Source organism: Podarcis bocagei, assembly GCF_964188305.1.
Source record: "Podarcis bocagei genome assembly, chromosome: 11".
Classification (NCBI taxonomy): domain Eukaryota; kingdom Metazoa; phylum Chordata; class Lepidosauria; order Squamata; family Lacertidae; genus Podarcis; species Podarcis bocagei.
In genome coordinates this window covers 33,019,327-33,035,211 of record NC_138136.1, presented here as the reverse complement: position 1 = coordinate 33,035,211, position 15,885 = coordinate 33,019,327, and the positions used below count along the sequence as shown (strand labels likewise).

Here is a 15,885-nt window from a genome sequence, read left to right as displayed (position 1 = left end):
CAGTGCATTAATTCATTTCTTATTATGATCGAGGGTGGTTTCTTTCTTTCCAAGAACAGTAGCACCGACATAAAACCAGTTCTTAAGCATTCCCTTCAGACACTGTTGAAGCACCATTTCCTCATAGAAGAATGCTCTGCAAGTCCCAGTAATGCTGTAAAGCTCATGTATTAATATTCATATTAGCAACTATAAAAAAAAATCATTTCTGCTTACTTTGTATTGATTTTCTTTGTGAGCTTACATTTTATTATTTTCCCACCTAACTCCTTACAATGTAAGAAATTATTTTCTGCAGCCTTATATACCAGCACTATGACATCACTTGGGATTCGAAACTACTCTTACTTCAGTTAGAATATATGAGAGAAAATGAATGCATCAGGTCTTTAATAATGTAGGCACAGAAACCGATTTTAATTGGGTGCAATGCTGGAAAGCTGCAGCAACTGTATCTAAATGTAGAGCTCAAATGAAATTGACCTTAATTATTTTGGAATGGCTTACTCTTGCCTTGTCTCTTTGCCACATTTTAATATTTCTCTGGTGCTGCACTTGTTTGCTTGGATGCCACCCTCAAAATCATGGTTCTACCCATGCCATGTTCAGGGATGTGCTAATAGTTTGAGGGAAAGCCTTCTTATTATGGGCATACACTAGAGGTACCTTCGGTGTGTCCTGATATATTGGCTTTAGGATTTGATTGCCTTCAGGATTTGGGTGCTGCTAAGGTGCTGTAAGGTTATCAGATCCTACATACAGCTGATTTTGGCCACTCAAATTTCACATGGTGGGATTCATCAAACAGCCCCTATCAGTGGAATCCCTGTGCAAAAGCTTTCACTTACATAACATGACATCCCTCTTACTCCTCCTCCCATGTGCCTCTACATTGAAATTAGATCAGGGGGATTGGGGGATCCAGCTGAAATCCCCAGTTGCACACGGGAGAATGGGGGATCATTCCATCTGTCAGGCTACGATGCTTGTGCAGATAGAATACTTGAAATAATGCGATGTTGAATTCCACCCAGAGGGCCCATGTTTTTCAAAGTGTTGTATCTCAATATTGGAAGAAATTCTTCAGATCAGGTTATCCTATGCTAAAAAATAAAATGAGTGAAGCTTTTTTATAAAGAGCTGAACTCAGAAATCCAGATTCCCCAAGAGTCTAGGTTGTTTTGTTTTTTAATGTGGGATTGTATCATTTTAGAATTCAGGTAGGGGATCAGTGTTTGAATGTAAGTAAGAAATATGCAGACTCAAAAGCCATCAAGAAATTACCTCCAAGTACATGGGAGCTAAGGTGTGTGCAAATGATTGTTTAAAAAATGTGTTGATATTCCTTCTAATTAAAGAATTTGATAGACTTGGGGTTTTTGTTTTGTTAAAGTATTTTAAAGCACACAGAAATTCCCACCCATTAACTTAAGTTAAACAGAGTTTCTGGTTAATGTTTTAGTTTACTCAATCTCATTATTAAATAAAAGGGATGCACTGCTGTCCGAGTGATCTCTTTGCCCCTATATGTGTTTCTCAACTGATAATTAAGGACATCAAGGAGCTTAAAATAGCTGTATTTTTTCATCAGCTACAAAGCAAAAGCAATGTGTAGTTTTGACGTACACAATCACTAGTACACATGGCTTACCTTCAGAAGAAAATGAAAACCCCCAAACCCTAATATGAACAAGTGGCAGAATGGAAAGCAGTGTTGAGAACAAATTGAACCAAGTCCAAAAATCCATAACAAAAGGATGGGGATAAAATTATTCTTCAGTGCAATCCCATGACCATAACCAGATAAATCAGCACCACAAAATCAAGGGTAAAACTTGTAGAGGGGATTTAAAATTAATCTCCAATACAATTACACTGTAAGCCCATTCTAGAAATACTGACTCTCAAGAAAATTAAGCAATTTCATTCACCTTATGCTTTACACATGTTAACATTTTCAATTCTTTTTTTTATAAAAAAAGATATTTTCAAATTCATGCAAAGATGCATTTGGTATTATGAGTTTGTTTGGAACCATAATATATCACAATACTCTAATACACTCATACCGCATAACCTAGTTAATAGATCTTTCAGCTCATGAGGAAACTGATTTATTTATTTTTTAAAAAACTGCACAGAAATATTTGTGAAAGCATATCAGTTGTGCTACACTACAGAATATAATCGCATTTTAATGTGATCAAGCATGGTTCCAAGGAAAGAGTAGTATATGCCCTTTGTCTTAACAGTAAACTGATGAATGTCATTTTTAAAAAACAACCATTGTTTGGTTCTGATAGCTTGGATTATTATTCTATGTCTGAGAGAAGCTTTGGAAAGTGACTTGATAAGGTTAACCTTATGCAAAGGTTAACCTTGCATTCTTTACAAATAAAAGTGCCTCACAGCTCAATCCTATAATATCAACTCAAAAAGTGAATCCCAGTTAGTTAAATGGGTCTTACTTCCAGTTAAGTAGATATAGGATTACAGTCTCAGGGTGCTAAAAAAGGCAAAGTGCAATGTAGCAACTGCTGAAATATATATTTTCCTTTAGCCAATGGAAAACTTTCTCACTCCCGTTTTCTTTAGAACAGACTTTCCTAACCTGGTGCCCTCCATATATTTTAGACTACAAATCCCAACTGTGCAAGCTGGGACTGATGGGAGTTGTAGTGGCTGCTTTAGACTATAAACTCTTATCCCATTAGTTCTTAGCTTCTCATATTTTTGCTGCATTTTCCTGAAAAGGAAAACATATTAGGCAGGATGCGAAACAGATTTTCCGTTTCTTTCTTCTCTTTTCTTCTTTAGTGATTATCTCTTTTTTTTCATTTCTCTTCCTCCATATATCCCATTGTTGCCCTCTCCCCCTTCTTCCTAACATCTTGGGCCAGATTACAGAAACCTTCAAAAGTCAAACTTTCTAAACACAAACTGATGAATGAATTGCAGCTGCTCTTCCACTCAGTAAATTCTTTGGATGCTTACAACATTTCTCCCAGATTTTGGGGTTCCAAATTATATCTGATCTTGCTTACAGAGTGCCACCAATGCATTAGTGACCCACCATTCTGTTTTATTTCCAGACTTTGTTCAAGACTCTGCATGGGTACAGATCCTCTGCAGTGAGCACCAGAACATCTGCACGTTGATTAAAACTGCACAACAAGGAATCTTGAGACAATTGCACTATGTTTTAATCAATGCATGCACATGCCCTTTCCTTTGATTTTCTTCCTCCTCCTCATATTTTAGTTATAAACCCACGTAAGATTGCCCTGAGCTGATTACATTGGCACCAACTAGTACTTGACATTCTATGCCTTCCATCGAAAGAATGGCCCATGTGGGACACAATCAGTACATCTGGTCCTTTCAAATAAACCAGTAAAGATTACAATCAGTTGACTACACTGCTCACAAGTATTTGAATGCTGTGATATGTATATCAAAGCACAGGCATATATTATAAGGCTACCTTGCATGGCAAATAAGAAACCGTGCTTGATATAGAAGCATGAAGCCTCTGTAACTATTGGAAAATTGATTTACTGTCAACTGTCCAGCTAGTTGGGCTGAAATCCTAAATCTGCTTATCTGGGAATAACTGGAATGGGATTTACTTTTCAGCGGACATGTTTAGAATTGTACTTTAAGTTCCATTGAAGGCCATGGGACTTCAGTTAATCATGACTAACTTTTCCCATTAGTTTCAACTGAACTAATTATTGTCTTCTAGGCAGGTCTGCCCACCCTGTTGCATTTGTTGCTCTTTTAATGCTTTCCCTCAGGAATATCATGTAATAGGTAACTTTTCCTGGGTTCTGTAGCAGGGATTAATATCCCATAATCGGAATACTGATCAGCTGGAGAGTCAGAAATAACTATATGGGTGAAGTAGATAATATTCTTCCTGATCATTTGCGGGCATGGGGATTCTTTGCTCCTTCACTTCAGTGGAGAGACAGCACCATAGGCATGACATTACCATGAGTAGGGAAATGCAAAGAAAAACTACATTCACAAATTGGAATGTACATGGGGAACTGATTACAGAAATATCTTCCCCTTTCATAATTGGGATCAGAGGTTTTTTTTCCTTTTGTAATCATAGAGTGGATAAATATGTTTCAAGATTCAATCAATTGTTTGTCTTTCACATGTATAACTAAGAAAGAAATATTAAATATTTAAATGCTTCATTTATAAAGACAATACTATTTTAAAAGCTAACATGAATCAAGCTGCTAAATTTCAGACATTTGTGTTTCTTTCTGTCCAGCAGTTCGTTTATATATAACTGCCCTGAGTAAATGCTGCTTAGCAAAATGGCCTTTAGAGTTAAAAAAAGAAAAGAAAAAGAAATCCTCTCCGTAAAGCTACTCAAAGGTAATGCAATACATCTCAGGCATATTTAGTTTGCATTAAGAAGAAGGTAGGGCCCATCTTTTAATTATCCATACACAGATTATCTACTGCATACACAATAAGACTGGGAATGACGTTCAGAAGATTTAGCTGTGCTTGTTGGAATGTTATGAGATTATTGAGCAGGTTTTGATAAAAGGCAGGGTTTTAAATAGTGAAGCAGTTCTTGTATTGCAGACTTCAAAAAGCACTGTCACTTTAACTCGTGTTCACATCTTTGTATTTAACTGCTCGCAAAACCACATGGCAGTCAAGGAAAGATTAATGTAGTTCAGACCTGCAGATCTCATTATTCTATTTTAACATGATGCAAATATGTAAACTCGGAAAGGTGTCTGCTTTGAGTAGCCTTACATTCCTTAACTTAAGTCCTAGCAATCATCAAGCTATTGCATGCCCCATTCATGAAAAAATATGCTTTGTTGGAATGACGTAGCTTAAACAGTTACACTTCAAGCACTTCCTTACCTAGAGCTTCCTTTAAATTATATTAATTTAAAATATCTATTGAATGATAAGTTTTTTAAAAAATAACCAAAACAAATTAATAGGTTGGGGTTTTTTTTTTATGAAAATGACTCTTTACAGTAAGTAAAAAAGATTTATCACAGTTTTGGTAACTTGCATGAGTTCGTTGAAACAAAATCCTTCACATGATGGATCAGATGTTGTTGTGCTCTAGGTACATTCACTGGTATGACCTAAAGCAGTAGACACCATAGAGCTTGTGCTTTTTATCGGGAAAGCCCACAAAGCGGACTGCTGCTTCAGTAGGACTGCAGCGTTTCCTTGGCCTAGAGATGGGGTAGCGGACGCTGCCATCAGCCAGCCAGCCGGCATCACAGCGGTCGTATCCCAGGAGTTTCCAGGCTGCAAACATTTGGCCTACTTTAGCAATCTGTGCACCATCTTTGAGGCAGGCATGTACTGCTTCATCGTAGGTCAGCTTGGTTGGGTGTATTAGGTAGTAAAAACGGCCTAATGAAAGCAGAGAAAATATCAAGAACAAGATAAAGTTATAATACGTTTTCTTTACAGTTCTTTAAAGCAATCACTGTTGAGCAATGAAGTTAAAATTACAGTTCTCTTTTTATAGAAAAATTGCTTATTCTTTTGCCAGCTTTCAACAGATCTCACTATATAATCTTGAAGTGACTACTGTTGTTTGTGTAAGAGCGGTTGCACAATGCCTCTCATTAATAGTGCTGGACATTACATTGCCTTTTGATAAACTGTAGGGTTGTATTTACCTATAGCCACAAACCAGAAGCTTGTGTTGATATTATGTGATGCACCATGTACTGAAGTTTTTTAAAAAATGAAATATGGCATGCAACTATGAACCATGAAGGTTACAAAATGTCTATATTACACAGCAAAAACTGCATTACCATATATATGAACACATTTATTTATTATACCATGAGCTTCCTTGGACTAAGGCTAACTTTATCATTACATGGAGTGAAATCTCAATTTACTTCATGCATTTGATAAAACAGTGCCATACATTTGTTAGTCTTTAAGTGACACAGGACTCTGTTAATATTGGTGCAACAGACATGGGGCTCATCCAGATTTCCTTCTGCGTTGCAATTTCCAGGCATAAGCCCAGACTTTAAGGTTCCGTGCCCAGCTCTCCTTCAATTAATGCTCTGCCTTTTTAAAATCCTTATTGGGTGTGGATTGGGAAACTACTTCAATTGACTTTTAGGGTATGGAAGAGATTGTGTTCACATTTAGTTCCGTCTACAACCGCTTTAATTCCTATACCGGACCACCCATCCTTTAGCCTTACGGATGGAAGGCAGCAGAAGTTTATAGAATTAATGATATTCTTTCTAATAGTCTTCCTGTTTCCATGTCTGTGCATAAGGTGTTGTTTTTTAATTGAGATGCTAAGGAAGCAGTTTGTTCTATTACATAATGCAAGCATGCTCACATATCTGCACATGAAGAAGGGGCATGAAGGAACCAGACCTTACAGAGTGAAATGACTTTTCATTGCAATTATTCAAAGGCTGACTAGCCCTTTTTCATGCCTGGTTGTTTGTTTATTATTTATCCCCTTTTCTACAAACTGCATAAAACTGCTTACATGGCACAGGATTTATTTGCATTAACTTAACCATCCCCTTCTGGAACAATTTAGCTGGATCCGGATCAGGTAAACATTTGCACAATGTTTTAACTCTGGTTTTGAAGACTATTTGTTTTGGAAAAGCAAACTCAGGATTGCTCAAAGCAAGAGAAGTATTTGCTCTTTGCATGTTTTAGGGCAAATAAATTTAATTGTCAATACCCAGAGCGTGCGTAAGCGGAGAATGTGAGCATCTCTGAGCTCGCAGGCTACAGGCCAAACATCTGCTCCCCAACATGCATACAAGTTAAGACATATGGGAGAGGCCCATGTTTGAGGAACACAAGACAGTCCAAGTTGTTGCTGAAGAGGGAAGTCTGTTGTGTGATGGTCCTCCCCTCCCCTCCTAAACAGACCAGTGATTTCCAGGCTATATAGAGCAATTCAGTTGACTTTGCAAGTTCATTTATTATTGTATTCTAGCACTGGACAAAAAACACAACTACCCTTTAATTTCATGGCCCCATTCACACCACACCCCTGAATTTTGAGCTGAAGGTTCTCATTAGGATGGAAATATTTCAATAAAATAAAATGGTATCAGATCACACTATTTATCCACCAAGCCCAGTATTGTTGAACCTCACTGGCACTGTTTCTCATGAAAAACTACACACTACAATTAATGCATAGTGTGTGACTGTGCCTCTTGTTCTCCTTAAATTAATTACAGGTTATTTGATTGTTATCAGGACTGAAGCATGCAGGGAGTGGAGGCTTACTCCTTCTCTCTCCAGCTGTATCCCCCCACCCCCAAAAACATCCTCCCATAGGCTAGGAGGCTTAGCAAAAAAAGTTCTCAATGGTGCCAACTCTCCCATCCCTGCATGCTGCCATGCCAATAACAATTGGAGCCCCCTACAGCTGTAATTAATTTAAGAAAAATCACAGGCATAGCTGTGCAGTATGTATTAACCATAACACAGAGCTTGACCCTCAGGGTCTCCAGCAGAGGCCTTTCCCACCAAACATTACCTGATCATTTTAACCAGAGATGCCAGAGAGTGAACCTGTGACCTTCTGCATGCGAAACATGTGTTCTACCAGTGAGCTATGATCCTTTCCCAAAATGAGTAATAAATTGTTCCGGCTTGTCATTCTTTCCCCCTAAAGCACCAACGGGCCCCTTTGAAAAGGGAGTCAAAATTCCTTACCATTAAAATGGGATGTAAAACAGAAGACATCGTATCTACTTTGATCTTTATTTGAGAAGCCATAATTCCGGATTCCAGGCACTGTATTCTTCCCACCGCAAGGCTCCCTGGGATGCGTAATGGGATATTGCACTGACCCGTCGCTGAGCCAGCCAGCATTGCACCAGTCCAGGCCTGCTCTCCACGCATCATACAACTGATCAAACGAAGCGATAACTGCATCTTGGTCCAGGCAGGCTTGCTGAGCCTCGTGGAAGTTTAAGTTGTAACGACCCAGTCGTGGGAAGTAAGGGAATACAATGCCTGAGAGAGAAAATAAAATAGAAGTGGGTGAAATGAATGGTTTAACTGTAATTTTAAACATGTGTGTGTTCACACATGAATGTCATCAGAAGAGGTGCAAGGAACATTTGCTGGAAGTGTAGGGTTGTGGTGGTGAGAGAGTTACATGTATATGATGCCAAGAGAGCAACCTGTTAAGTTTTATATCTGGAGATATTGGCTGTCAGCAAATGAGCTGTTTAGTCTGAGAGTTCTGCCTGTCTCCGCAGACAGAAGGCTTCTCTCTCAGACAGAATCACACCCTTTCCTGTTGGAATGCCACCAATCCCGCATGCTATTCTTAAGTGTGGGCCATCACCAATTAGAAACACTACCCTCATTGATCAATTCTATTCTCCACAGAGCAAGCATACCAAAATGGAGAAACCTAGGGAGTATCCAGAAGAGCAAAGGAAATCAAGTTGGCAGAGGGGCTGCTTCATTTAGACAACAACAACAACAACAACAACAACATATGGAGAACTGGGCAAACATGTTCTTTGGTATGGGTCATAATGAACAGTTATCACATAAAGCATTGTTTCATGTTGCACCTTTCAGCACCATCTCTATGGAGCAAATATATCAGTGGTTGTTAGCTCTGCTACTGTAGCTACATGAAACCTGTATCTCTGAACAGCAACTGGATGTCTTGGTTCACACATCACACACTAAACCAAACAATGGCTTAGCCCCAAGGCATGTGCATGTGTGCTCCCAGTTTATGGCTCTGTGACCATTCTGCTGCTGGATTAGCATCAAAAGTAGGTTAGATGGAGAATGATTACTTGGGTTTTCCCCTCCACTGTGACCTTAAACTGTTTTTATGAAGATTTATCGAGGGAAGTCAATGCCAGATGCTGGTGGGCAAGCCCTTTTTGGAGCTTCCTAGCTGAACAGGTGAGTGAAGCACTCTTCAATACAAGGGGCAGGATTCAGCTAGCAAGTCCCATCAGTGGAAGCGCTGCAGAACAGCTTCTGCTTGCTCAGTGGGGCTTTCCCTTACTCTTCTAAACCTGCACATGCACACCCTGCAAACCATACTCACCCCCCACCTTAAATTGGCTCAGGGCTCAGGGGTTGAAAATAGACAGGGTCATTCCATTTGGCAAGCCAACATGCTTGTCCTGGCGAAACGATCGCCTCAGTGCAATGTTGAATTCCTGCCAAGGTCCTGAACTAAATGGACCTTTCCGCCTGAGCCAGAATTTTTTGAATGTTCTTATATTCTCAATATTAGGGCAGTTTCTTATGTCAAATGCACAGCAGTGCATTGTGGGAATGCAGAGAACAATCTAAAACAAATACACATGAAGTCCCCCCCCCTTGAGAATAATTTAGAATAAACTAAAGTGCAAAGAGTTAGAAAGGAAAAATACATTGCTAACTAACTCTGTGCCCATACTCTAAACGGTTCAGTGGGAACAAGGCATTCGTATTTACACAGTAACTGTTTAAAATTTTCTAGTTACATTTTTGTAAAGCATAGTTAGTTCATATTCAGGGCTAAAAGCCAAACTGGCATCTTTCCCAAGTAAACAGGTCTGCAGCATTTCTGTGAAAGATACCTTCCTCCACTTCCTTCTTTAAAGGAAAATTTAATTCAAACTGAAAGCAGAGCCTATGTACTGGAATCAACGTCTACATTTAAAAATTCTGCCTATTTTTCTGAAGATGCTCAAATTAAAACAAAGCCTATTTCTGTATTTACAAAGTATATTTGTTTATTTACAATATTCCTTATTCTATGCCCTTAATATGGCACCTGAAATTATGTACAATGCAATAAAAAAATTAAACTGTAAAAACATGTATCAATAATAAGACATTTTAAGACCTAGCAACACATATTAAGACTTGCAACAACCCAGAAGGGAAGCCAGGGCAGCTGAACCAAAATAGAAGGGAAATGTTAGGCCACTCAGTCCTGTTAAAACAAGAGCCACAGCATTCTGTGCCAGCTGAAGTTTTCAAACCATCCTTGGAAAACTGCTGAAACATGGGATGACAAAGATAAATCCAGTGTCTGGGCTCTAACTTGTGGGGTGCCTCAGGGTTCCGTCCTCTCCCCCATGCTTTTTAACATCTATATGAAGCCACCGCAAGAGATCACCAGGGGGGTTGGGTGTTCATCAGTATGCAGATGATACCCAGCTCTTCCTCCCTTTTAAATCAGACCAATGAAGGTGGTGAATGTGTCCTGTGTGAGTGCCTGGAGGTGGCTGGAGGATGGAGGATGGATGGCGACTAACAGATTGAGGTTGAATCCTGACAAGGCAGAAGTACTGTTTTGGGGGACAGGGGGCAGGCAGGTGTGTGGGACTCCCTGGTCCTGAATGGGGTACCTGTGCCCCTGAAAGACAAGGTGCACAACCTGGGAGTAATTTTAGACTCATAGCTGTCCATGGAGGTGGAACTAAAAAGGGGCCCTCTACTGAACTTAACACCCAGGATGGTTTGTAGGGAAGGAGGTGATCTTTCAGATTTTGGGGGACCTAAATAATTTGAGACTTTAAACATTACTGTAAGCATCTTGAATTGGGCCTGGAAATTTGGCCTGGCACCAAATGGAGTTCTTTTAGAATAGGGGTGATATGGGTTCTAACAGCAGCACCAGCTGGTAATCTGGCCACTGTATTTTGGACCAACTGAAATTGTTGAGTCTTCTTCAAGTACGCCTCTAAGGTACGAAGGCTCAAAAGGTGATTATTTAGAGCAGTATTTCAAAGGGAAGAAATAGATAAATAAGATATATTGGGTATAACTTATTTACCTATAAAATGAAAACATTTCCCCAACTGCTGTGGTCACTTGATGTTTCTGGTCATCCAGTGTATTGTATAAGAAATCACTAATTGCAGTTGTTCAGCACAGTGTTGACGTTAATGATCTAGCATTCTTAGATGTGTGCTTTTTTAAAAAATAAGCTGAGTCTCTCTGACAGTGAAGTGCTATTAGGTACCACTGGAGAGCAATATCTAACATCTGCTTTTCACTATAGAATGAATATTGGTCTGCTAAGCCAAAGACTTAGCTAATAAATATTCATGCGCCCTATCCAAAGCTCTGCCAAAATCTGAATGCTGAGGAACACTTCTCTTCAGCTTGGAAGACCCAGCCAACAGAAAAGGCTATTTTTCCCATAGTCATGTAATTCCATCTTTCTCCCATTTGGAGGCTCAGGTTACCAGCTGCATACAGTGACACCCATTTACTTCTTCCAAAATACTGGCAGAAGATATTCTGGAGCAGAGAACAGTCACACAGAGACGTCTGATATCCACTTAACATTGATCCCTGCATTCTGAGAAGCCTGTGTTGTGGAAATCAATATGCTTTGATAGATACCATTACCCAAGGAAAAATTTTAGATTTAGGATTTTAACTGTGACAGTTGCAAAGGGTGCTGGAGTTGCTGAGTTAACACTGTAGTCAATTATCAGTTTTAAGAATAACTGGTCTGTATTTACAGAGAGACTTAAATTTCCTGTACCATAAGTCCACATGGAAAAAAGAGGCTAGCCTCAGCCAGAGTAAAGAAATTGGCTTCCTTTGGTGCTAGTCTAAACAAAAATGTCAGACTTCTCATAGCCAGAGTCAACATAGGATACAGTAGAGCTTGCTGCAGTCCACCATAGTGTAACCATCTTAACCTGGCATGCATATTTGCCTAACAAGCATTTTTCCAATTGATGTTACTGTAATACTGTGATTTTTTAAAAATCTCACACCATAATTCATTGCTCTCCCACAGCTGCATTCAGGTAGCAAGGTCAGGAAAAGAGGAAACTGCCTTAGAGTCAGATCATTGGTCAATCCAGGGCATTCTCCACCAATTGGCAGCAGCTCATCTTTCCCAGCCCTACCTGAGGATTTTAGGGCTTGGTTCCATGACCTTCTGTATGAAATGCATGTGCTCTTCTGGTGACCTAAACCCCTTAAAACTATTTGTCCAGTATCATCTACCCTGACAGGTAGCAGCTCTGCACAGTCTCTAGCAGATTTCTGTCACTTTAGTGCTATATCATCCTCTTAGCTAGAGATGCCAAGGACTGAACCAGAGACCTTCGGAATGATAAGCGTGTGCCCCAACTCTAAGATATGATCCCTCCTTCTGCCAGGGTTCTCCCATCCCAGAACAAACTTGGAAGTTTTATTAGTGCTGTATCTACTACGTTGATATGATAACTATATGTTGTTGGACTACAGCTCGCATCAGCCCCATCTAGCATGGCCTGGTCAAGAATGGTGGAAACAGTGGTCCAACACTATTTGGAAGGCACCACAATGGCTTTACTTGCAGGGCTATCGCAGGGAATCCACAAATTCAGGGAATTCGCAAAGCCAGGATCTATAAAGCAGCTTACAAACAAAAAATTATCACCAGGAGAAGGAAGCCCCTTGAAACAGAGAGTAGATGTCGGACTTCCGGGTTAGCGCCTCCGGTAATGGCTGAATTCCTCTGACCGGGAGGAATTCGCTTCGTGGAAATTAGGGTCTGACCGCCACGGCGAAGGCGGGGACCCACAAAAAATCACAGGCAGGTGAAGCCTGTGAACGTGGGATTTGGCTGGCACCTTTTGCGCCTCCCCTACTCGCGGGGAAACCCGGTTTCGGGAATCCGGAGCAATGTGGGGTGAGTGGCGCGGTGCTGCGAATTGACTGCTTCTTTCACGGAGTGAAGCCGCATTGCTGTTGCCAGAGAGCGCTGACTTTTTCCTGTGGACAATTCGATTTTAAAACAACTACCCGTGAGTAGAACGGAAAATTGGATTTTTAAACGTCTTAATTTGGTACCGAAACAGGGAGGTTTCAAACAGGAAGTCCGCCTTCCCCTTTTGTAAATAGACTGAAGCAAAAAAAGCTGCAAGCTAAAGTCTTGGAAAGCTTTCCATAAAGGATTAAACTTCCATTGGCTAAAATCATCAAACCCCCCTTGGAAGCAGGAGGAGAGGGGGGAATTTTTAGACCGCGCAAGCCTGCAGGAGAGAGTGAAGAAAATCAAATTACCACCGCTCTGAACCTGGAAACGGGCTGCTAGTAGGACTGAAGTTCTGGATATGTTCATTGACTGTGAATAGATCGTTTGTTGACAGTTAAAGAAGAGAAATACATTTTTTCCATTGTTTCCTTCTGCGTTTAAGAAGGAGTAAATGTAATTGAAAATTGAAACTAACTTTATTGTTTGAATTGTGCTTAAAAGGATTGATACAAATAGAAATTGTTTCCCCCTAGAGGAAGCCTTTGAAATTGTTACATGAGCTGAGTGGGGAATTTCCAGCTGTAAGACAAGACCGTGAGAATCTGGGATTGACCTTGGACTGTTAAGAATGTTGACAGAAGAAACCTTAGTGGTTGCATTATGTAAGATTAATGACTCACTGGAACAGCTCCATAGGAAGACGGATGTGACGATTATAAAAATTGATAACTTGGAACAAAAAGTGAATATTAATACAGAAACTATTCAGGAATCGATACAGGGATCTACCTTGACATGGCAAATTGAGGAGAAGGCGGGGGAGAAAGCCCCAGCCTCACAGATGCAATTTGATGACTATAAGTGGATGCCTTTTATGACGGAATCTAGAGAAAGCCAGACTTTGAGGATTGGAGCCCCGCTTGGACTGGAGAAGGAAAGTTGGATAGATACCTTCATGCAGGGATTCATTGACTTTTGGGACTTGGACTTGGGCCAGGAGGAGACTGGAGTTGTGGGGACTGCTAGACTTGGAGGAACTTTGAAATACGACTGGAAATACCTTGTGAATTTTAGTTTTAACTATGGAGATCTGGCTGACTTGTCGAGAAGGAATAAAAACATTGCTAGGTGGGAATTTCCTCGAGATTTACTTTTCAGCATCAGAGGAAGGAAAATAAGAACAAGATCAGGAGAAGACAAAGTAAAGTGCATGTATAAACATGAAGAAGACTCGCAGAAGGGACTTGGAAAAGAGTTAAGAGCCTCGGACAGAAGATCACCAGGTTGATGGACTATATGGAATTGATGGAAATGACTGGCAGAATCCGAGACCAGGGAGAGGAGACGGTGGAAGAATATTGGAAAAAGTTTAAAATCTATATATGGAAATAAAGTAAAATTAATGAATGTTAGAAAAATGTTGGAAGGAAATTATATGGCTTTAGTAGAAATGCTTTAAGGAATTAAGCATAAATAAGTATTATAATTTTAATGGAAAATAAGGTTAAAATATGTTAAGATAATCATATGACAGAAAATAGAGAAAGATGGAAAGGATTTGCTGAAACAATTAATAGAAATGGAATACAAAAAGGGAGGTGAGAGGAGGTCGATGAAACAAGGGAATAAAAGAGAGGATATTGAGATGGTATGATGTGTGTTTTTTGAACTGTTTTTGCTTTTGCTTTGTTTAATGTGTTAATTTTGTGTTGTATATTGTTTATATATTGTATTGTATGCTTTTTTCTTCTTTTTTCTTCTTTCTTTTTTGTAAGGTTTAAAAACAATAAATATTATTTTTTTAAAAAAGAAACAGAGAGTAGATGTCATTGTTATGACAAATATGGTTTCTGAGTGAAGTTACATACGAATGATTAACTGTTTTGTCCAGCTTAGAGACATTCCTGGAAATAAATGTTTTTGTCAATCTGCCAAGCATCATCCAATAAGACCATTATCTAGGGACAACTGTCTTATTGATTCACAGTTTCATCAGTGGTTACACTTGTTCCATCAGGCAACTGAAGACTGTGTGCAAGTGTCATGTAGGAAAGAAACTCAATTGTTCTAAAAGAAAGATAATGCTTTGCTGAATTGTTCTAAAGGGACTCTTTTGCATTTTCAAGTGTAAATTTCCATAACCATGGCAAGAAGTTAAACATTCCTGTAGAATGTAAAGAGAAGAGAGGAAAGTATGATTGCCATATAATTGAATGAGGCCCCTTTTTCTTGATCAAACCAGCTATATATATATGCTTTTTTATAAACCTATGGTCATTTTTATCTCAGATATGGTGACTTCAGCTGCAAGCCTTAGGAGAAATGTGGTTTGATTGTCTCATTTAATATCCTACCTGGCTCTACCAGCAGGGCAGAAGGAATTTATGGGCTTTGGATTTTTCAAACTTTTAGAAATTGTAGGTAATGAGGAGGGTAAGGTCTAAGCATGCTCAAAAGCATGTCAAAATAATGCTGCGGTTTGGGTGCATGGCAGGGGACTAAGAAAGCTTACTATTCTTAGAAGCCCACCAGTTTCCATCTCATTCCTTTTTGGGGCCTTTGCAGCCTTAGTCTCTTTTGGAAGGGACACAAAGTAAAACACAGAGATAAATGTGAATGGATACCAGAACAGGACTGAAAAAATAATTTTTGAAAAGCATTATATAGAGAAGCCATTTGTGCACAATCATGTATTCTTCAATGTCAGTTATGTGCCAACTTAAACGTGTTTATGGCTTGAACGCACCTTGTTGCAGTTGGTGGACCAGACTCAAAGCGGGAGAAATAACTCACTTTCATGTAATTGCTGAGTTCACCACACAAATCAAAAGACACTCCCTTAAAAATGTACCAAGACCAAGACCAAAACTTGATTTCATCACAGACAAATCCAAAACTATTACTAAAATGATTTATAACTAACTTGTGTTGAAAGAACGGAAAATGAAATGTGCCACAACATTAACATGTACAGAGAACTTGTAGCTGCTTAAATTCCTTGTGGGTTTGTGTGTGTGTGTGTGTGTGTTTTTTTTTCCTGTTTCTTTAAAGACAACAGATAATTTCATGGCTTAAATAAAATAAGTCACCTTAATTTCATGTTAACTTTTAGTGGATATTTATTTATTTATTTA

General features: G+C 39.3%; 1 protein-coding gene across 3 annotated transcripts in view; it reads right to left on the bottom strand.

The window, feature by feature from the left end:
* Nucleotides 1-1,961: 1,961 nt before the first annotated feature.
* The window catches only part of HAPLN1 (hyaluronan and proteoglycan link protein 1), a 68,409-nt gene continuing 54,485 nt past the window's right edge, over nucleotides 1,962-15,885 (bottom strand). For all 3 annotated transcript variants that reach the window (XM_081213461.1, XM_081213463.1, XM_081213462.1), the window contains 2 exons: nucleotides 7,729-8,031; nucleotides 1,962-5,412 (listed from right to left, as the gene is read on the bottom strand). In XM_081213461.1, coding sequence (XP_081069587.1) covers nucleotides 5,123-5,412; nucleotides 7,729-8,031 — 593 coding nt within the window. In that variant the 3' untranslated portion in view covers nucleotides 1,962-5,122. The remainder of the gene's footprint in view (nucleotides 5,413-7,728; nucleotides 8,032-15,885) is intronic.